This window comes from Aquarana catesbeiana, linkage group LG02, assembly GCF_042186555.1.
Source record: "Aquarana catesbeiana isolate 2022-GZ linkage group LG02, ASM4218655v1, whole genome shotgun sequence".
In the NCBI taxonomy this organism is placed as follows: domain Eukaryota; kingdom Metazoa; phylum Chordata; class Amphibia; order Anura; family Ranidae; genus Aquarana; species Aquarana catesbeiana.
In genome coordinates this window covers 760,779,070-760,803,284 of record NC_133325.1, presented here as the reverse complement: position 1 = coordinate 760,803,284, position 24,215 = coordinate 760,779,070, and the positions used below count along the sequence as shown (strand labels likewise).

Sequence of the window (24,215 nt, the reverse complement as noted above, 5' to 3'; positions counted from 1 at the left end):
ATACATATATATATATATAAAGTATATATATAAAATTATATATACACTGTATATATATATATATCTATATATATATCTATATATATAGATATATATATATACATTTTTTAAATTTTTTTTTATCACTTGTTATTTCCTATTTTAAGCACATACAGCATTTTTTGCACAAAACATTATTAGAGTCTGGACCATAATTAGTCGTATTCCTTCATCCTGTCCCTTCCCTCCCCATTCCCCCTCCCTCTCCTTTATATTTATATTTCTTTTTTCCAGTATATTTCCATTATGTATCTTGTATATTTAAAGATCAGGTTCTAATTGTATTTGTTCAATTTGAAATGTTAAGTAATAACTATATAAAACTCGAAAATTTGTAGATTCTGTTACCGCTAAAACTAGTGAATGCTTGCATACTTTTAGAAAAAAAAAATCGACAACATAATGTCTGCAATAAAAAAAAAATGAAGGACATCTGTATATGTATCTGTACTGTATATGAACAATCAAAATGTCTGCATAAATGTTGCCCTTCTGAAAACAAAACATGCTCTTATCCTCCAGGGAGAGGCTACAATGAGCTGAGGCAAAAATTGGCTGGTTATTCCACACATCTGTATCCTGCTTGAACTTGTAGATCACTGTACATTGGACTTTGTCACACCTGCCCCAGCAAACACGGGCATATGACAAGTTACGAAAAAAAAAAAAAAAAAATTATATATATCTTCTAGCACGTATCATCAAGAAAAACATCATTGTTTTCAAGCCCTCTTATCTTGGTGCTCCCAAATATCCTGTTTCTTAGAGAAACTGTGGCCAGCACCAATAGGACTCTCTTCCTGTCATTGCCTGACTTCATTTCCCGGAGCTAGCACAATCTCATCCGCTCCAAACAACCCCATCAAAATCTACTTTCTGGTCAGCGCGAGGCTATAATAATTATTTTACTAATTATTAACAATCAATAAAACTGATCAGCGAGATGGCAAGTACGATCAAGGTGAGACGTTATTATTTGTTTCCTTTGGTCTATCATAAACTTTTTATCGGAGGTTTTCAGCGTTTTTTTCTTTTGTTCATTTTTATCAAGAAAGATTTGGGTTGGGCAAGCAACACCCCCACTGCCACAATAGAAGGCAACAAGATTTCCTTTGCAACGCTTAGTAAATTTCCTTTTTCCTATTTCAACCATCCGCAAGCTTTAAAAACGTGAATCTCTGCAAATTTGTATTTATTGCAGTTTTTTTTATTTCACGATTCTTCCTGCTGTCCTGCTATGTCGATTAATATTTTATTATTTGTTTTTTTTTTGCTTGATTTTTTTGAACATACAATTTGTCTAATTCAATCAATTTAGGAAAAGGGAGGTTATTTTTTGTGGTTAGTCAGGTTGCGCCATTATCATTTTTTATAAATGAGGACTCATCAAAATAATGTTTTTAAAGCTTTTGTCATGGGAATCTTTTGTGTCCAAGATGGTTTCTTTGTATAAAATGTAAAAGTCTTTTTTTCTCTTAATAGTATGTTTAATATTATGGTTATGTTGAGTTACGGTAGGTTTTCTTTGCTACTATTATTTTAAATTGTCATGTATGATTTATGTATATCTTTCTAAGAAAAACTCTGAAAATTAAAAATGAGAAAAAATGCAATTTTCTGATTTTTTTTTTTTATGTTAAACAAGTAGAGCTGAAGTGAAAAAGTTGCTATGCTTTTTACTTTATGATACGTTTTTACTTCTTTTTTTGGTGTCTCATAAAACAGTAACTTTTTGTTAGCCAAGCCAGGTCTTTCATTTCAACTATCTAAAAAAGTTTAGGGTAAATTCTGTTTTTTTTTTAGTATCTCTTGAATGCATTGAATGTTGAAAAGGTCATGCAGCAAACTCTAATAATTAATTATTTTCTATATGTGGTAATTTTTTAGAATATGTACAGTTTTTTCTTTTATTGTTAAGATAAAGTTAACATTTTTCTGAGGTCTTTTTATGAAATCCTGGAAAAAAAAGTATTTTAAACTTGATCATAGCTTGATTTATTTAAATATACAGTTTAAAATGGATTTTTATACACTGTTTTTTTTTATGAAACAAAAATAAACCTGAGTCAGCCAGATTTTTAAAATGCTGAAGAATTGTTTGCATTACATTTTCTTAATTACGTATATATATATATATATATATATATATATATATATATGTGCAATGATTTGAGAAATAGGAAAAGTGTGCACAGCAGTGTGTATAGTGAGCTGTTTTTAATCTGTTTTTGATGTGCAGCATGGAAACAATGGAGGCAGCCACATGACAAAATATTTATATCATCCCCAATGTCTGGTCTGTCTTGATAAGGCAATAATTGTTCTGTGCTAAAAGGAGGTTGTGGAAAATATCAAAATAATGAAAATAAAATGTAAGGAAAATAATGTATCCACCAAGAAAAATGTGCTTGCAGGGTGAAATATTTATTTGTTTAAAAAAAAAATGAATAATTTTATACATTTTATGATGCTACAAACTGTCCTTTAAATGGCAAGTATATAAAAAAGAGTTAAACATTTACTGAAATAAGTTTTTTTGCAGTTTGGTGTGAGAATTAGTGAGTTGGTATACTCTAGAAATGTATCCAAAAACTTGGCAAAGTTCTCAGTATGTGTAAATACCGGTAACAGAATACCCTGGCTTGTACTAAATTACTAAAAAATGCCAAATACATTTTTAAAAAATCACTTTTACATCGCTAACCTATGGAGCCATTAAAATGCTGTATTTTGTGGTTTGATGTAAGAATAAATATGCTCTAGCATTAAGCACAAAAACTCAGGAGGCACAAGTGACTTGCGCTTTTTTACTAGCCTGTGTAAAGTGCTAACAACCGCAGTCCACAGTGGTGCAAATTTTTGGGAAATCACGAAAATGAATGGTATACTGCAGATTCAGTTTACCACTGTTTTAAGGACAGCTAAGCATTTATTTCCTTACATGTCAAATTTGTGGGGTTTTTTTCAGTAACTAGTGCTGTTTTCATATGAAAGTCTTTTTAATTATAGTCATAAATGTTTTGATATAATTGCAGTGACAACAGAAGTCGTAAAAATAATAGCACCAAGGTACTAAAGTGTTCTGAAATTTTAATGCGCTATATTAATAAACATAATAATAATATTTAAAAATTACTTACAAATATAGTACAGAGACTTCAAATTAAAAAAATACATGTGGTAATTTTATTTTATTGAATCACTCTTGTGAATTTGCAAACCTGTGTTCAAGATCAAGTTCTTTTATATACTCCCCCGCCCAACCATTAATGGCCCTTTGAAGTGCCTTTGTTGTAAGTTTCACTGTATTTGGATAAATTACTCCCATAGATGGCTCTAAAGTATTGAAAACAATAGATTAAATTAGTACAAGTTGTTCCTTGTTCTTCTACAATTATGTATAAAAATATATTTACAGTGTATGTATATGTATATATATATATATACAAAAATCTAAATAAAAAATCTAAATATATACATATGTGTATATATATATATATATATATATATATATATATATATATATATATATAATTTTTTATTTATTTTTTACTTAATTAGTCAGTTAGGTATCTACGTTGATTTGCTTGATTTCTTACATTTTAATCAATTTGCACATTAAAAAAACATTGTATCTAAGATACAATTTTAAAAGACCACTATCTTCCCATTGACCAGACTAGGTGTCAAAAGAAAACACAAGTAAACTGGAGTAGCTAAAAGACATAGTACTTTTTCGCAGTTCAAGGTAGTCACTGCTTATTTAATGAAGCAGTAATATTGAATGTTACTGTAATAAGAACAGTTGATTGGATACTTTTGGGTTACCATAGTGTGAACATCATAATTGTTCTTTCCAATGCTTGATTTAACTTGCCTAAAACCTCTGTATAATGAAAGTTATTGGTACATATAATTATTGCCTAGCCAGTTATATAGCCTCAGTTCACTAAGCTAAATTCTGCTGTGCTCATTTCACTTTGACAAAAAAATATGGGGGCTGTAATTGGAGAATGGCCTACCTATATAACTGAGAGAAACTCAATAATTTCTATTTTCTAGGAATAAGCAAAAAAAAAAAAAAAGCTCCAATAAATTATTTGGTTCATATTTAATTAAACTGCTAAAACTTGTTAATGCACTGGTTAAATACACGAGCTCTAAAAGTAAAAAGACAATTAGTAAAAGTGTAAATCCAAGACTTGATTGGCTGTATTAAGACTGGATGGTGCTCAGTGAGATAGTGGAGTTGGTTCATGAAAGAGACAAATTATTATTTACTTATTAAAGTGAACGTTCACTTAGTTAAGCATAGGTGTGTTCAGACTGAAAAATGTAGAGCAATTAAAAATAAAACACAGGATTTGGTTTTGTACTTTTGGATGACTGAGGGGAGTATCATTTTCTTTTGCTAAAAAAATCATTTATTTGCTAAGTTAGCATTCTTTACCCCTTCACTAAATCAAACCATTAAAGGGTCAGTCCACCCAAAAGCCTTGGAAACTCCAGGAGTCCGACCTCCCTGCTCTAACTCCCAACTCTCTTCCTGCCCACCTGGGGATTTTGGATGTTCCCTCCACCTTTTGCATGTTCCATCGCCTCTTGTTTCATTGTCCTGGGAACTAAGGGCAGAGATCTTACCAACAGAGTTCCTGAAAGATGAAACTACCAGGCGGTTTAACTCTCCAGGGTCCACCAAACAATGAAATATCCAAAATGTAACTCTAAATTGCAGTTATATAATTTGAAAACTCAAAATTTCAGTAATCTTGTTGGAGCTTAAAAAAGTATTAAAGTGAAATTGTGCCCAGACTATGCACACTAAAGCATTTACAGCAGTAAAAGAACTTTATAAACAAGTTCTCATTCACCTCTGTAGCTAAAGGCATTGTGGAGAAATTCATCTTGAAATTCACAAAACAAGCACTGAATCTTAGCTCCTTTTTTATTACCTTCTATGGCTTCTCTTGGCAACCTGCCAGACCTCCAATGTAAACACACAGCAGGTGTTAGAAATGAACTGAAACCTATGTATGTTGTGATCTATACCTCACAGTGCACACAGCTAGAGAGGTCAGGGTGGCTTGTTTTAGTGTTATTAAGAATATGCAAATTCTTTGTATCCAAAGTCTGGGCACGGATGAACTTTAATAATTAGTAATGTTCATTAAGCTAGTAGAGATGACTGGTGTCAGTGGTGTCTACTTCAGTCATTGCCAGCTTCTTGAGGGATCTCACAGGATTGGTACTGTATATGCATAGTTACATGTAACAATGTAACTCTGTGTAGCGCACCTCCTAACGAGGCCACAGATGAACTGGGATCCCCCACTCTGAACAGCCAGGAACACCAAATTTTTACAGACACTCAAGAGTCAGTTGTTTTTGTTATTTATTAGGGGTCAATAACTTGGACGGGGATGGGAGGTTATGGGATGCCCACTTGACTTCAGCAACAAAACCTTGGCAACAACTTCAGGGACATCCTCCTATATACAGTATCCTCGACAATCCTTCTGCTTCCTTACAGTCTCCACCTGGATCACTGCTAGTAGATCTGACAGACACAATTCAATTTAGCAATGGCCCTTTGCAGGCAGGAACTTGAAGCCCATTGTTGTAAAGCAGAATACAGTGATCAGCTTGTACATTCCCTCCTGTGGCTACTGGTCCCAGCACCACCTCGTCAGGCACTGCCAACCCACCTGGCTGCATCTGCCCCTTTCACCAGCCCTCCAGGCTAACTTTCGTCCACAGTCCTTCAGACTGATTCTCACCAGCCCACCCAGCTGACTCTGCAGGAGATCTCCCAGGGAAGGAATGAAGACTTGGCACACCGCTGTCTTTAGGGAGAACTGGCTACATGGGGTAGTCTCCCCCCATTGTAAGTCCCCGCTCTACTCACACTGTCCTCTTTCTTGCTCCAGTGCCCCCAGAAAGGGCTTCCTCCGTGTGTTGTGGCATGATCCTTCTAGCACCCAAGCCCTGGCCCGAAGTCGTTCCCTCAGACTATGGGGTACCCCAGAGGGCCACCGACAGCCTCCTCAGCACTATATCTCCATCTTCCACCCGACTGCTCCTGCTGCCATGGCTCATGCCTATTTATGAGGTAAGCCTTGCCCCCTGCCAGCCCTTTACTGGGGATTGTCTGAGGCCCTCACAAATATTCCAGGCAGCTCCTCCTAACCTCCATCCACTAGCTCTAGAAGTTTCTTCAACACTCTAGACCAGGGGGAGGCACCAGAGGAGCGGTTAGGATGAGTCACCCAGCCCTGACTCACTCAACCCTGACCCAGGCTTAGCCCTGAGCTAACTAAATGTGCCTATATTTACAGAGGGGAATGTAGGAAGGAGTTACAGTCAGCAGGAACTGTGTATATTATACATCAGTAATCATTTTAGTTACTAATGATGGAAAAAGGTCTTACAGCAACTTAGCAAGCTAAAGGGTTTGAACCTCTGTCAGGTTTGTATTGTGGCCTGTCTCTTTTGGGAGATTTACACTTAAAGCGATATTAAGCCCACCTTTTGAAAGCACTTTCAGCAGCTTAATCACTTATAGAGTATGCAGCTTCTTTATCTTTTAATGCTTGCCTATGTTACAGTTCAAGTTGGTGCCATGACTACTGCCCTGCATTTGCTGTTTCAGGGTGGATTCTTTCTCTTGCAGCATCCTATGGAGCCACCCTTGCATGCAGGGACTAGACTTGTGTCTCTCTATACTGTGTGCATCAATACACTCCTCCCTACTCTTCCCATCTCCCATCTACAAACTAGTAGACTGACTGGAGACTGCACTGTCCACTGTTAGCTCTTTCACGTGAAGACTGGAAGTTCAGGGAAGCAGCACTGAGAGCAGGAGCCAGCAGCATTGAATGTTGTAAACTGCATATGCTAGGGAGAGAAATGTAACAAATCGTTTACTAGGGAATGTTTATTTTATTGCACTCAATGTGTTAAACTGAAAAATGCTGAGTGTTTAACCACTTGCTTACAGGGCACTTAAACCCCCCTCCTATCCAGACCAATTTTCAGCTTTCAGTGCTGATGCACTTTGAACAATTGCGCGGTCATACAACACTGTACCCAAATGAAATTTTTATCATTTTTTCACCACAAATAGAGCTTTCTTTTGGTGGTATTTGATCACCTCTGCAGTTTTTACTTTTTGTTAAAAAAATGTAAAAAACAGAATTTAAAAAAAAAATTTTTTTTTTATTTTTTTATATTTTGTTATAAAAAATTTAAAACTGGTCATTTTTCTCCTTCATTGATGTACGCTGATGAGGCGGCAGTGATGGGCACTGATGGGTGGCAGTGATGGGCACTGATGGGTGGCAGTGATGGGCAGCACTGCCAGGTGGCACTGATTGGCACTACAGGTGGGCATTGATAGGTGGCACTTGTGGGCATTGATAGGTGGCACTTGTTGGCATTGATAGGTGGCACTGTGGGCACTGTTAGGTGGCACTGTGGGCTCTTTTAATTGGCACTAGTAGGCGGCACTGATGAGGCAGATGTGCCTCTTCCATCCGAGCCGGTGATCGGCTTTTTTTTCTACTCACGCTGTCAGCGTGAGTAAAAAAAAAAAACGATTACTGATCTTTTGTTTACATCATGTGATCAGCTGTCATTGGCTGACAGCTGATCGCATAGTAAGGGGCCGGGACCGGCCCCTTATTTGGATCAGTGATCAGCCGAGTCTCAGTGACTCGGTGATCACTGCAGGGCGCGCGCAGGGAGCGTGCACAGGGGAGGCCGTCATACGACGGCCTCCCAGGAATGCAGGTCCGCGCTGTGGCCGTCATTCGCCATAGCGGGGACGTCAGGTGGTTAAAGGTGTTGTAAATCCTCGTTTTTTCACCTTAATGCATCCTATGCATTAAGGTGAAAAACCTTTTGTAGTGCAGCAGCCCCCCCCAGAGCCCCCCTTTTACTTACCTGAACCCGATCTTTCCAGTGATGAGAACGAGCCCAGCAGCTCCAGCCGCTGTCTCAGGTCCTCATTGGAACAGACTGATAGCAGCGGGAACCTTTGGTTCCCGCTGCTGTCAATCAAATCCAGTGACATTGGAGCCGGGGGCGGGGCCGATTCATGTTGTCTGTGTCAATGGACGCAGCAGCAGGACTCGGGAGCGTGCCCGCATGGGTGTCCCCTTTGGAAAGCAGGTCTCCAAGGGGACACTCAATGCGGGGAGGAGCCGGGAGTGCCTCTGGGAGACCCCAGAAGAGGAGGATCGGGGCCACTTTGTGCAAAACCCTTGCACAGAGGAGGTAAGTATAATATGTTTGTTGTTTAAAAAAAAAAAACAAACCTTTACAACCCCTTTAATACTATTTTAAGTTGGCCACACAAGGGTAGAATTTTGTTCATACATTTTTATTATCGCAGCATTTTTATTTTTTTTAATTGGTTGAACTAGATACACTGGTGTCTTTTTTCACCCTGACTTACTATGTAACTATGTAATATTCTTTTATTTTCTAATGGTTATTGAAGCCAAATCAACGTTCATTTGTGACCGTACTGATGAGAAAATTCAAAGGAGAAGGATGAAAATCTTTTTTTCAAACAAAGAAAATTGTAACAGTAAAAGTAGTTTTGTTCAAAAAAAAAATCATACATATTGTAATGAAACCTGTTTAATATCTGGGACTGTCCGGGCTTTTATTCAAGTTGTAGGTCTGGAATAAATTTTAAAGACTCTCCAAAGGAATTCGTTGAATTTTTCTACCAATGTTGGAATGAAAATCTAACTCTGTATGGCTTTACATCCTGCTAAGACTGAAAGTGATGGGAAGTCCATCGGGAACACAAATATTTTTTTGGTAGGGTGATGAAGGGTTAGAACATCTATCAAAGTTTGTATTGCTGTCCTGACTTATGCCCCGTACACACAATCGGACATTGATCGGACATTCCGACAACAAAATCCTAGGATTTTTTCTGACGGATGTTGGCTCAAACTTGTCTTGCATACACACGGTCACACAAAGTTGTCGGAAAATCCGATCGTTCTGAACGCGGTGACGTAAAACACGTACATCGGGACTATAAACGGGGCAGTGGCCAATAGCTTTCGTCTCTTAATTTATTCTGAGCATGCGTGGCACTTTGTTCGTCGGATTTGTGTACACACGATCGGAATTTAACCGATCGGATTTTGTTGTCGGAAAATTTTATAGCCTGCTCTCAAACTTTGTGTGTCGGAAATTCCGATGGAAAAAGTCCGATGGAGCCCACACACGATCGGAATTTCCGACAACACAATCCGATCGCACTTTCCCAGTTGGAAAATCCGACCGTGTGTACGGGGCATAAAAATTTTCTTCCATTTCTTGTTGTGGTGTCACAGGTGTAGGGAGTGAGGGGAAATCTTCCCAGTGGGGTCACACATAGAAATAAAAGCAGACAACATATGTGTGTATGTATATATATATATATATATATATATATATAAAATAATTAAAATGTAAGAAATCAAGCAAATCAACATAGATACCTGACTAATTACGTTAAAAAAAAGATATATATATATATATAGATATATATATCTATATATATATATATATAAATATATGTATGTATATAAACACATACATACGTACACACATGATATATATATATATATATATATATATGACTATATTACTAATTATATAAAAGTATATTTAAAGTGTATACAGATAGATATCTATAGATATAGATATATATAAGGGGTTATAGGGAGAACTTGTTTTTCTTTATTTTGGATAGAGTAACCCCTTTCAGTTTTTTTTTTTTTGCTCCCTTGAGGAAATGTACCTTCACTTCCTGTCCCATAGCCAAAACAGGAAGTGAGAGGAAGTCCCTGCAAATTAAGGGAGTCCCTTGGGGCCCCCATCAATTACATTACTGGGGGAACCCAAAATTTGTGATTTTCTTTACTTTCGCTTTCAGCAAATAAAATAACGGTAAATAGGACAAATAGAGAGGGTGAATCTCCCTAATGGGAGACAGATGACAATAAAAACCTGACAGGGGTTCTAATCCCTCTCCACTCTATCCAAAACTAAAAAAAAAAAGTTTTCCTTTATAATTATAATTGAATCTGTTTATATTGTGCCTTTGATGGTTCCCCCTAATCAACACGCTGATGACGTGTTTGAGGCCTCATGTACACTGCTGCTTGTAAACGGACGTTTAGGAGCAGTTGGGCGTCTTTTTTCAGCTGCCCCTGAACTCTCCTCTATGTTATCTTATCAGTACATGTACACAGGGTCCTTTATAGTCATTTCTAGGCAGTTGAGTTTAGAGGCTTTTTTGGAACGCAAAAAAATGGCTTCAGACGCTGAGTTTAGAGGCATTTCAAGCGCCAAACGATTCTAAATGTGGCTATACGTGGTAACTCGCGTTTATCCACTTTTCGTTTACAGGCGTTTTTGAAAAAAATATATATGTATATATTTTTAAAACGCTTCTAAATGCAAACGCGGCTAAACGCCGATAAACGCGGCATGTAAACGCGTCAAAACAGATTTTTTTAAACGTGGGTTACTATCAGTCAAGTTAAATCGTTCAGGAGAGGTTGTAATTTCGTCCTGCATACATGAAGCCTAAATGTAACTTTTTCATTTTCATTAAATTCCTTATTTTAGACCCGGTGATGCCAACACTGGATCTCTGTGCTTCTCAATGCAATGCAGGAAGATCATGGCTGGTGGGAGGGGCTGTACATAGCTTCCTGCACACATCACAGCACCCAGCCTCAGTACTGCTTTCAAGAACCTTCAGCCCTGATGCAGGCAGTGCAGTGGGAGGAGTTATGCAAATATGAAAATACTTTGCTGGGCGGATGTCAGTCTGGAAGAGGGGGGTTCCTAGGCAGACTATATTTGTATGCAGGGCTTTTTGTCTCAGCTGGAAGGCAGTTCTGGCACCTCCAACACTGAATGTATTTCATGGCAAGGAGTGCTGAGGTGTGCTGGACGGTCTATGAATGCTGCTTGCTGGGGGGATCTATTGTCGCTGGTGGGGATCTATTTTTGTTTTGGGGGTCTATTGTTGCTGGCAGAGGGTCTTATGTTGCTGGGGAGGAGGTCAATTGTTGTCGGGAGGGATCTACTGTTGAGGAGGGAGAGGTCTATTGCTAATGGATGCTGGAGGGTCAATTGATGCTGGCTGCTGGCAGATCTGCTGTTGGTGCTGAGGGTCTATTATTGCTGGGGTGGGATTTTATTTGTGGGGAATTCATTGTTTCTGGGGGGTGATCTATTGTTGTGTGGAGAATCTACTGTTGCTGGTGGGTCTATTGTTGCTGGAGTGATAGTTTGTTGCAGGGGATACATTGTTTCTGGGGGGGGGGTCTATTGTTGTGTGGGGAATCTACTGTTGCTAGGGGGCTGTATTGCATGCAATGTGTTTTTGTGTAAATACAGTATCTCACAAAAGTAAATACACCCCTCACATTTTTTGTAAATATTTTATTCTATCTTTTCATGTGACAACACTGAAGAAATGATACTTTGCTACAATGTAAAGTAGTGAGTGTACATCTTGTATAACAGTGTAAATTTGCTGTCCCCTCAAAATAACTCAACACACAGCCATTAATGTCTAAACCGCTGGCAACAAAAGTGAGTACACCCCTAAGTGAAAATGTCCAAATTGGGCCCAATTAGCCATTTTCCCTCCTCGGTGTCATGTGACTCGTTAGTGTTACAAGGTCTCAGGTGTGAATGGGGAGCAGTTGTGTTAAATTTGGTGTTATCGCTCTCACTCTCTCATACTGGTCACTGGAAGTTCAACATGGCACCTCATGGCAAAAAACTCTCTGAGGATCTGAAAAAAAGAATTGTTGCTCTTCATAAAGATGGCCTAGGCTATAAGAAGATTGCCAAGAGCCTAAAAACTGAGCTGCAGCACAGTGGCCAAGACCATACAGTAGTTTAACAGGAAAGGTTCCACTCAGAACAGGCCTCACCATGGTCCACCAAAGAAGGTGAGGGCACGTGTCCAGTGTCATATCCAGAGGTTGTCTATGGGAAATAGACGTATGAGTGCTGCCAGCATTGCTGCAGAGGTCAGCCTGTCAGTGCTCAGACCATACGGCACACACTGCATCAAATTAGTCTGCATGGCTGTCGTCCCAGAAGGAAGCCTCTTCTAAAGATGATGCACAAGAAAGCCCGCAAACAGTTTGCTGAAGACAAGCAGACTAAGGACGTGGATTACTGGAACCATGTCCTGTGGTCTGATGAGACCAAGATAAACTTATTTGGTTCAGATGGTGTCAAGCGTGTGTGGCGGCAACCAGGTGAAGAGTACAAAGACAAGTGTGTCTTGCCTACAGTCAAGCATGGTGGTGGGAGTGTCATGGTCTGGGGCTGCATGAATGCTGCCGGCACTGGGGAGCTACAGTTCATTGAGGGAACCATGAATGCCAACATGTACTGTGACATACTGAAGCAGAGCATGATCCTCTTCCTTCAGAGACTGGGCCACAGGGCAATATTCCAACATGCTAACGACCCCAAACACACCTCCAAGACGACCACTGCTTTGCTAAAGAAGCTGAGGGTAAAGATGATGGACTGGCCAAGTATGTCTCCAGACCTAAACCCTATTGAGCATCTGTGGGGCATCCTCAAACAGAAGGTGGAGGAGCACAAGGTCTCTAACATCCACCAGCTCTGTGATGTCGTCATGGAGGAGTGGAAGAGGACTCCAGTGGCAACCTGTGAAGCTCTGGTGAGCTCCATACCCAAGAGGATTAAGGCAGTGCTGGAAAATAATGGTGGCCACACAAAATATTGACACTTTGGGCCCAATTTGGACATTTTCACTTAGGGGTGTACTCACTTTTGTTGCCAGCGGTTTAGACATTAATGGCTGTGTGTTGAGTTATTTTGAGGGGACAACAAATTTACACTGTTATACAAGCTGTACACTCACTACTTTACATTGTAGCAAAGTGTCATTTCTTCAGTGTTGTCACATGAAAAGATAGAATAAAATATTTACAAAAATGTGTGGGGTGTACTCACTTTTGTGAGATACTGTATTATACATTGGATATATTGCTGGTGGGTCTTGTGTGGGGAATCTACTGTTGGTAGGGGGTCTATTGTTGCTGTGATGGGGTCAATTGTTGCTGGAATGGGGTCAGTTGTTGCTGGGATGGGGTCAATGGTTGCTGGGGTGATATTTTGTTGCAAGGCATACATTGTTTCTGGGGGGGGGTCTATTGTTGTGTGGGGAATCTACTGTTGCTAGGGGCTCTATTGTTGCTGGAATGGGGTCTATTGTTGCTGGGATGGGGTCTATTGTTGCTGGGGTGGGGTCTATTGTTGCTGGGGTGGGGTCTATTGTTGCTGGGGTGGGGTCTATCAAATTCCATACAAATTACTTAGTAGCACAAAATGATACTTGGTTTGGTATTCTTTAAACAGGGTGGTACAGGTAGGTGGGTGGGGGGACCATGGGAAAGTGCTCAGAGGTGGGTAGGGGGTAGAGAAGAAGAAGGGGGTGCTTGCACCTATTCTCTGAGAAAAAAGCCCTCTTTGTATGCTGACTGACTTAGGCAAGGCTCAATTGCTGCAGCTTCTAATGCACACTGTGAGAATCTCACAGTCTGCATTAAAATCAGAGTAAGTATTTTCAGTACAGGAGAGGAGTATGTAGAACTGTGCAGAACTGGGAAAGGGAAGCCTTAGGTTTTTCACACACAACCTCAATGAACTGTTCAGCAATATAATATTCATCTTTTATTTCTATTACTTTCATGTAATTTGTTGTTTGTCACTCCCAACCCCAAGGAAGAAAATATTGCATGATGCAAACTGCCTTTCTTTCTGTTGAGCAGATGGTGCCTTTGCTAAGTGCTACTCCATGTGTCCATGTGACATTTTGAGGTTTGTGGTCATTACGCAGCTTTGTTATGTTTTATTTGTGTGACTAAAGACAATTACCGCGAGTGCTGTAACTGACATGCCGATCCCCGACCGCAGCCATGACGTTGTGCGAGAAGCATCAGAACAATGTCTGCAACTCAGGGAGAAGCAGGCATGTCAGACTCAAATGAAGCTGGATAGGATACAAAGGGGGGGCTCATCTTTACTCGTTCACACCTGAGCGTAGCGGGAATGCGCGCCGCGCCTAGGGCAGCCCATCCATTTGATTGCGCTGCCCTATGTGCTTCAAAGTAGCTCCAGAACTGGAGAGTCAGGCTTTTTTCAGTGCCCGTTTTGGCGTGTTAGTAAAGCAGGGCTCGACAAACCCCAGGCGCGATCAGAAGTTCCGACCTGTCGCCTGGGCTGCCGCTCGAACACTCCCCACACCCCGCACACGCGCCGTCCTGCTATGTATCGCAGGCTCCACTTCCCAATCTGTGGGCCCGGCATAGAGGGTGCCACCGGACACACATCCGCTCTAATGCCCTTCTAAGGCTGGCCATACATAGTCGAATTTTGAAAGAATTTTCTTTTGAAAATCAAAAAATTGTTGCGTTTTGTGATCCGATGGCGCCACCATTGATTTCGAAATTCGGCCAACCAAGCCTTCAATTTCACCTCCTGTTGCTACAGAAAAGAATTTTCGTGGCGGGGAATCTTCTTTTCTTTCCAGGAATTTTCTTTTCTTGCATATACGCATTTCTTTTTACATTACATTTCTCACACGATTCTCCCATCATTGATTAGAAAATCGTTTGTTTTTCAAAAAATTTCCAACATGTCCGATTACTCAAATTCGATGGCCGCACAAAAATTGGCTGTTGCTGCAGCCCACTAATGGTGCGAAATACAGACGACAATTCTCAGATTTTTGAAAGAAAATTCTTTCGAATTTCGACCCATGTATGGCCTGCCTAATTGTTGACCCGGAAGTAACTCATTACATGATTCCTGGTGAAAGTTTCCCTGGTCATGAAGGCCGGGAAAGAATGTAATGCAGTGCGATGTGCGTTGGATTGCATTCACTGGTGCACAGGGGACACATGCAGGGTCACTGGATGCCTCATTAAAGAGAACCTGTCACCAAAAAAAGTCATCACATAGGAGTTTTTTTATCCCCTATGTGATGGGGAAAAAAAGTTAATACAAAAAAAAAAATGTAATTGTAAAAAATAAAAGTTACACCCAAGCACATAAAAAAAAAAATAATTGAGGCCCCCACCCCCACATTTACGCACATACAAACGTAAACGCATGCAGCGGGGCGCCTACGCCTGAAAACGCTGATAGCGTTACACATGTTACATATTGCCGTGCACACTGGAATGAGAGAAATAATTCTAGCACCAGACCTCCTTCGTAACGATAAACTGGTGACCTATATGGGGGCTTTTGATGCGTCGCCTATGGAAAATATAGGGTACTGACATGTTTAAAGCGGAGTTCCACCCAAAAGTGAAACCTCCGCTTATCTACTTCCTCCGGTGCCACATTTGGCGTCTTTCAGGGGGGGAATGGGTCTCTGTTTTTGACAGGTACTCTTCCCCACTTCCGGGGGGTTGTGCCGTGGCGCTGTCCCTCGGAAGTTTGGCCCCCCTCCTCCTTCCTCCACCCCCGGGCCAGTTACCACTGGGCCAGTAAGTGTAGCGCACTTCGCGCATGTGCAGGAGGGTGTTTTCCCTCTCCATGAATGGCGGCGGCACCCCAGCCAAAAATCGGCTGGGGTGCCGACATCGCAGGAACCCTGGACAGGTAAGCATCCTAATATTAAAAGTCAGCAGCTACAGTATTTGTAGCTGCTGACTTAATTTTTTAGTAGTGGGGCGGAACTCCTCTTTAAGGTTTGACATGTTGGATATCTTTTGAATATCATGTTGGGTATCTATTTACTCGGTGCAACCTCTGCTTTATATTTTACCCAAAAATTGGGTAATTTATTGCATTTTTGTGCCCTGTGTTTTTTTACTGAAATTTTGTGTTTCCTTGACCTTTGCAGGAATATTGTGTGACAAAAAATAGAAACTACCGCTATTTTATTCTGTAGGGTGTCTGCTTTCAGAAAATATATAATGTTTGGGGGTTTTATGTAATCTTCAGGACATGATTTTTTATACATGTGCAAAAAAAACACGCAAAAACAGATCTGGCAATGAAAGGGTTAAAGGATAAGTTCACCTTCGGGGTCATGTTACATGTTCCACCCCTAAGATTTGTTAGTTAAAAAAAACTGGCTCCTAACTTTTTTAGCTGGCTCCTATATTCAAAGCAAATTTGTCAAGTCCTGTTGTAGAGCATCCTGTTACCCACGCTTGGGAGATTTACATGCAGTTCCATGTGTCACTCATAGGGCAGCCCATTCATTTTAATGGGTTACCCTATGCGCATTTGTTGCCCAAAAGAAGCTCCTGCTGCTTTTTGGGGTGACAATCTTCAAGTGATTTTGAAGCCTCATGCTTTGCCAAGATTGCAGCGCAGTTCTGTCACGTGACAATCGCGGCAAATTGGCACAGCGTTTGGTGTACCATTTAGAACGAATGGTACTCAAATGCGTGTTGCACATTTTGCACTGATTGCCACATGAATTGGAAATGCGGGCAGAATCGTGGCGATTCCACCAGCAATTCGAAATTTCGAAGTGTGAATGGCAGATAGGAGTGTTTTTGGCCCCATAGACTTCAATCAGAACGCCTGAAAAATACCCAGCATGAGCCATTTTACAAGCATTTTGTCCCTCATATACTGACCAAACAGCAGTTCTCACCCCTAATCTCCTCCCATTAGTACATTCTATTGGCTAAAATAAAAATACTTGAAGCTTGAATACATATGTAAAATGCTTGTAATACACTTCTAAAACGCTCGTATACGCTTGCAAAACTCTCAAATAAAAATGCCTGAAAACCGCTCTGCCCAGGTGGGAATGCAGCCTAAAGTTTGATGTAATCACATGTTGAATTTCCTGATAAATAAAAAGACATTGTCACTTTGCCCTGACTTTTCTGACCATTTGTGGTATGCTTGTTCCAGACCTATGACTCATAAGCCAGTAACTAGCATTTGTAGAAGTCCAGAATAGGGAATAGTTCACTCGTGACTGGTGTGCCTTAAGATTTCAGATTCTGAAGATAATGCTCTTTATGGTCACCTAAACACCCATGTCTATTGTATTTCACATTTTTTCCTGTATTTTATTGGGCTTGTAACTCAAGCTGAAAAGCTTTAATTCCCAAGACAGTAGTAGTCAAAGCACTCTATTCCTACAGGGTCTCTCTTTGGAGGAGCTCCATCTATTACTTGGGTGATAGCATTCCACTTGGTTTTGGTGATCTGTGAGTTTTGGAGGACTTGTGTAAGTGTACAGAGGAGGACACCCTGAAGCCTACAGATAACAAACAAGTCTCTGGTGTGTAATTTACATCCTTATTACAAGATGAAGCAGTAACTTCAAGAAAACCTAATCTCAGAATCTCCCGCTCTTATAGTATGAGAGCTTTGAGCATCCTCCACCCTCCACCACCTCTGTTGGGTAGCTAAAAAAAAAAATGTCAGCTGAAGTTCTGCTTCCCTAGTTAACTCCAAAACTATGTACAAAAAGAAGGACACTCTCTCTTTTGTAGAACTATGAGCCAAAACCTTACACAAGTAAATGGTGGACTGAACCTTGTAGTAGCAACTTGAGAAATATGAGCAAAGCCTTTTCACTAAGAATTATATTTCTCGCGCCAGTCTGTACTCATTAATGTCCCTAGATGATTGGATACCTCTGTCCAATATTTTCCAGATACTTTATATCAGACTAGATCCTCAGACGACAGTCCCTCAATCAGCTTCAGCAACCCTTTAGAAAACTAAGCCTCCCCAACAAACACAGCTGGGACCTATATGAACAGGCCAAGACACTTCTGTTCCAGGTCTCAGACTATTTATACACCTTCCCAGCAACCATTTGTGCAGTCTCCCACAGGGATTGACTGAGACGGTATAAATATTCATGCTGCCCATTTGCCTTGCACAACACCTATGTTCCAGAACCACCCAGAAAGTTCTGAATTGCAGGAGAAACAGTCAAAACTGAAACACAGAACAGACCTCAATAATAAAATGAAGCCACACTGATTACAGTGAGCTAGAACGAAATTTACGTAACCTAGCACCTGTCTATGAGGGTGCTACACATGTTCACATTGTTGGGCTGACAGCACTTTGAAAAGCAACAAAGACCTGGTTGGTTTGTTATGAGTTATGACCTTCCCTCTTCTGGTCTAACTATAACTTTAGGTGGTTCTAAATTCAAAACAGTTTTTACCTTAATGCATTCCCTGCATTAGGGTAAAAAAAAAATATCACGCTACTTGTTCCTTCCCCTTCTGCCTCTTGCCCTATCTCCTTCTGGCAGATCTTTAGCACCTGACCAGTTGGTCCTGTTCTAGTTTATATGTAGCCTCTCTGCTGAGTGGACATTGGAGGCTGAGAGCACATGATTCTCCCAACACGGTGAGAAAGAAAGACTGCCACATGATTCTCCTGTGGGACAGAATGGAAAGTTCATACTATACTCATGATCTAGATATGGTTGCCCATAGGCCAAGTGTAATTCCATATGTTATAATCTTAAATCAGTGAAAGATGATTGCTGATTGGTTTATACAGCCTTTCGGGGATTTCCAAAAAAAAAAAAAAAAACTTTTAATGATGGTGATAGGAAGCACCTAAAATGCACCTTTACATTTTTTCCGTTGGATTATTGTTGGCCTCCTGTGGCCTGGGAAGTCCATTGTGGAAGAGGACAAAAGAGTAAAAGAGGTCCTTTGTAGATGTAATGACCCCGGTCATGGGATGAGTGATTACCTCTATGCCTTGCAATAGCCAACAGGAAGTGTTCTCACCAATCAGGACACAGATTGCAAATAAAAACCTGGCAGAGGTTTAATCTCTTCCTCAAAACTAATACATTTTTTTTTGCTGGAGTTGGGCTTTAGGTTAATTCTGAGGGCTAATTTAAGTGTTAATGATATTTCACTGACCTTTTAACCAATATAACATTGACACATTTATTCACATTGGGCTGATCACAATCACATACATATATAGGTGAATAACATCTTCATTTATAGATTCAGCAATGTACAATAACAGACCTTTTCATTAAAGTATTGTAGAGGGAAGAACTTTTTACCAGCGATGGTTCAAGTAAGAAGAATATGATGAACTGCTATAGAACAGACAACAAGAATCTTTTTTTTCATAAATTAAATCTGGCATGTCGGCTTAATTAAGGAATAGTGTGTTACCTTTATTGGAAATAATAGACAGGGCACTATTAGACAGGAAGTTGCTATTGAAAGCACTTCCTTTATTGGTCCTCCTTGATTTGGCCAGTTATCTGCATGGGAAATTGACAGAGGAAGTGTCTGTCCTCAGATATTTTATCATTAGCTTTATGCTGCTGTAGCAGTTTGGTGTGATTGACTTAGCAAACTCTTTCTAGAGCTTCCCATCCTCAAACATTGGTGTTCACGGCCCAATCAAACATTTTCATGTCTAAAGCGATGAGGGTATACACATAATTACTAACATACTGTAAAATATCAGTAGTAGAGTCTTGCACTGCAATAGCCATAGATCAAAGAAAAGAGTTTGTAGTCGAAGGAACACATTTTATTGGCTAACTCAGGTTACTAAATATGCAAGCTTTCACAACCCCTTCGGACTAGGGAAACACTAACAATGAACTTCTCTTATTTGCTTCCTTTTGGCCTGCTAAATATACCATTGAAAGTCTTTTATTATACAGTATTTGCTTGATACATGCAAAAAATACCTGTTGATTTTGCCAGAAATCTTGTGAGAAGAAAACTTCCTCACTCTGCCTGTGCATATGGAGGGGTTATGGAGATGAGGAGAGGTCCATGCTCATTTTAATCCATCAGAAATATAGCAGGCAGGGCTGACACCACCTGCTTAGGAATTCAGAGCTGTGTTTTCATATCAAAAAAAGATGGTAAGAATGTACTATAGTTATGGCACATCAAAAGTTATTTCTCTGTTCTTGCAGCATAGCATGTTCCAAGGTATAAAACATGGTGAAATGTGCACATGTTTTACCATGTTTTTTTTTTTGCCTTTACACACATTTTCATAACCTCTTAGGGCTTCTGAATGCTTGCATCTTTAATAACTTGATTTAGCTAATAAAAGGTACTAATTACCTTTCTATAAAATAGGATAGCCATTTAGCTTATGGTAAAGTTTGCAAATATTCCAGCATTCAGGGCCCCGATAAAATGGAACTCCAGCTTTTTTTTAATGTTGAATAAGCAAGGTCTTTAGTGTTAATGTTCTATTATGACGGTAAGTGGAAGGCAAGAGTGCGAAAATCTACTTTTGATAGATCCATTAATTACAGAAGAGAATAAGCATGTCTGGACAGTGTAACATATAGGGGGAACCCATGGGGGAGAGAATTTTCTAAATTCACATCTCCACTTTTCCAGATTGCTAGGGGGCTCATATACAGGTGGCAGAGTGCTCCAACCAATGGTCTTAGATTTTTATTATATTTAGAGGGGCATCCTCCATGTAGATAATTTGACTTCTTGTTTTGGAGCATTGCGGTAATACCTACTCATCAGGAATGTAGTGCAAGGGGGATGCTTTGGGCTATTATCTTTCTTGTGCTAAATAAGGCTTAATGTAGAAAGGTTGTCATGTATTTATCAGCATCTGGGCCTAGGAATAATCCAGAGATACACTGTTTGGGGTCTACAGTCAGGGGCAAGTCCATTTGATCATGAAAAAAAATTACTACCTGAAGCCAGAAACCTTGAATTCTAGGGCAAGTCCACAGAAGATGATAAAAAGTTCCACTAGGATTGGAGCAGGATAGGATATGCCATGTTTTTGTGTCTCAACTGCTACCTCCCACTGGGGAGTTTAATTAATTTTTTAACTCAATAAATTTAATATTTTTTCTACTTATCCCTACATTGTATGCTGTGTCACTCATTTGGTCCTCCGGTTGCTTTCAACCTTGATAAGGACAAACCCGTTTTTTTGATAGATTGGCTGGACATACATTTTAACCTCAGCCTGTCAGCAAATCCTATTCCTTTAAAGATGTGAGCTGTCTACCTTATTCTTGCTGAGTGACAACAAATCAAAGACCAAGTGGTCCATCAAGTCTGCCCATTTTTTTTTTTTTTTATTTAGATTTTCTATTTTTTTTTTAACTTTTTTATCTGAGTATAGATCTATGTTTGTCCCAAGAATGTTTGAATCCACTTACTGTTGACTGACTCAATACTTCCGTTGGAAGCATCAACTCTTTTACCAAAAAAAAAAAAAAAAAACACACTTTATAAGATTTGTATTGAACTTTCCTCCTGCTAGTTTGAGGTCATGTCCCCGTGTTTTTGGCTTTAGCTTTGTATTAAAAATACTGCCCTCCTAAACTTTATTCTACCTCCCTGCTGTATTTAAATATTTTAATCATGTCTCCCCTTTCCCTTCTTTCCTCCAGACTGTACATATTAAGTTCCTAATATGTTTTATCCCTCAGACCTTTCACCATTTTTGTTGTAGACTATTCTAGTTCTATTTTATCAATTTTTTTTTGTCTCCAGAACTGGGCACAATATTCTAAATGAGGTCTACATAGGGCCGTCTTTAAGGCAGGGCAAAAGGGGTAGCTGCCCTGGGCCCTGTCATTGTTGTGGGGCCCAAAGCAGCTGCCTCATACTTGCCAACTATCCCAGTTAAAATTCCCTTGTCCTTTGAAGTTTTAGTCCCGTGGCATTCATATGTAAATAGCTGTGGCCGGCGACATTGATATATAAATATAGGCAGCATTCATATGTATATCATGCCCCCCTGCAGTGAGGAGATGATGTGCTTTAACCTCTAGCAACCAATCAGGGAGCTGTATTACTGTACAGTAATCTCTAGCAACCAATTAGCAAGCAGAAATCATTTGCTGTAACCCCTAGCAACTAATCAGTGAGCCGTAATGTGTGCTGTAACCTCTAGCAACCAGTCAGTAAGCAGTAATGGTATGCTGTAACCGCTGGCAACCAATCGCAATTGCTGCCTGATCTGATACAGTAAACTGATTTTAAGTCTAGCTGCTATTTATTGCATGTCTTAGGGCAGGTGGAGAGTGAAATTGCATGGGGGGGGGGGCAAGAAAATGTTTGCCCAGGGTCCAATCAATATTAAAGACGGCCCTGGGTCTACAGTAACTAAAGTTCTATATAGGGGAATTAGGGCCTCCATCCTCCTGTTGGTGATCCCTCTAGTGCAGTGGTTCTCAACTCCTGTCCTCAGTACCCACTAACAGGCCAGGTTTGCAAGATAACTGAACTACATCACAGGTGATATAATTTGCTGCTCAGTGATTGCAGTATTCTAGTCTGCATCTCCCCAAGGTAATACTTATTATCTGTTAGTGGGTCCTGAGGACAGGAGTTGAGAACCACTGCTCTAGTGACTTCACAATGAATTATTGTCCTTGAACAAGCACATAGGTCAAAACCCTGGACTTGACTGCATGCAGGTTTCCTTTAGGAGACCTGAAGAGCAAGCTTAGATAAATCAAGAGGTTAAATAGAAAACTCCTTTAAATGTGACTGTTAGTGTCTCTCCCATGGCGTTTGCAGAAGCTCTGTCACACATTGCAGGGAGGTAGTCGCACAAAGCATTTTATCTTTTCTACCAGATGTTTGACTAATTTCCAAAAATACTTATCATTTATAGTCAACTCAACAAGAACCTCACATTTCACCATAAATCATAAAAGAGAACTCATGGCTCAATCGTTGGCGAGGAACACTTTTTTTTCTGTTTGGTTACTTCCCAAGTATTTGCAAGGGTAATTTCCTAGTCATACAACTGCATTCTAAATAACAGAACCAAATATCCGAGTAACATCAAATGTCACATAAAACACGTTTTATTCATAGGCATGGCCTACACACAAAGGACTTTAGTGAGACGTGCCAGTAGACATGAGGAGTGCTAAAGTAGTGGGTGGCAGGAGACTGACAATATGTAGCCTATCAGTGAAGCAACCATTGTTGGAAAGCTGTTGGGCGGCCATGTTTGGTGTTAAAATACTATGGATAGAGGGAAGTATGCAAAAAGATTAAAGTAGAGCTCTGCCTCTGTTCTTTGGCAGCAGCATATAATTACCCCATTGCTGGCTGGTGTGTACCAGAAGCATTTGCTAAAAGAAATACCCATACGTTGTTTTACTACTGACTATTTTAAACCCTACGGGCAAGAACACCACACACTTGTAACTGTAAAAGAAATAAACAATTACAATGCTTCGACCAAGTCATAGTAATTAAGGACTGCATTGGGGCCCTTTAAAAAACTCAAAGCAGGCCCATCCCCACACTTCCTGATTAGCCTGGAAGACTGCCCACAAGCTTCCATCCTCGTTGTGCATGAATGCGTATGTAAAATCAACACTTTTTTAGAGTAGGGAATGGTTCAATCTCACGTTTAGGCTTTGTTATGCTGTTTTTGTCCAGAATTCCAGTGACAACTCAAAAATGTTGTGTTTTGCAACACTTTCTATAACAAAGACCATGGGTGGAGAGAGTGAATCTCCCCAGCATGGGCACAGACAGAAAAAAAACCTGACAAGTGTTCTAAACTATTTTATCTAAAACAAAAAAAAAGTTTGGCTTTACATTCACTGCAGCTGATGCACTTTACACAATATATTGCACCACATGTGCTTTAACAGCCTATGAAAGGGCAGTCGGTTACTCCAAAGAAAAGACAAGGTAGCTGCACATCGATGACGTATCCAAAATTTAGGACGTTATTTTAGCAAAGGCCTTGGCGTTGGTCCCTGTTCAGTGACCACCCAACTGATGCGTTCTACCACTCAGGGCTGATTGGGCCGATCGAGGAGGCTGTTAAACAGTATCTATCTTTCTATCTATTGATCTATCTATCGAGATCTAGCATCCATTCAGGTACAAATTGCTACATCCAACATACTGTATATACAAGGGTTTCTTAACCAGGGTTCCTCCAGAAGTTGCTAGGGGTTCCTTGAGCAATAAGCAATTTCTGCATCTCAGATAAGTTACCACTGACACTATTGATTTTTTTTCCTATCTGTAAGGGGGTAATTCTTCCCAATGACCACAAGTGTAAGGAGCATTCTTCCCACTAATCATCATCCTAATGTGTCATTAGTGGTAGAGATAATATTTTTTAGCAGGAATTTC

General features: G+C 40.0%; 1 protein-coding gene across 2 annotated transcripts in view; it reads left to right on the top strand.

Annotated features, from left to right (window-relative positions):
* The window catches only part of ERG (ETS transcription factor ERG), a 248,054-nt gene that overhangs the window by 116,502 nt on the left and 107,337 nt on the right, over positions 1 to 24,215 (top strand). Inside the window, exon 1 of one of the 2 annotated variants that reach the window (XM_073617217.1) lies at positions 370 to 1,000. The exons of the other annotated variant lie outside the window; for it this stretch is intronic. Within the exon in view, the coding sequence (XP_073473318.1) occupies positions 983 to 1,000 (18 nt within the window). The 5' untranslated portion in view covers positions 370 to 982. Of the gene's footprint in view, positions 1 to 369; positions 1,001 to 24,215 lie in introns of those variants that run through there. 2 annotated transcript variants of the gene reach the window in all.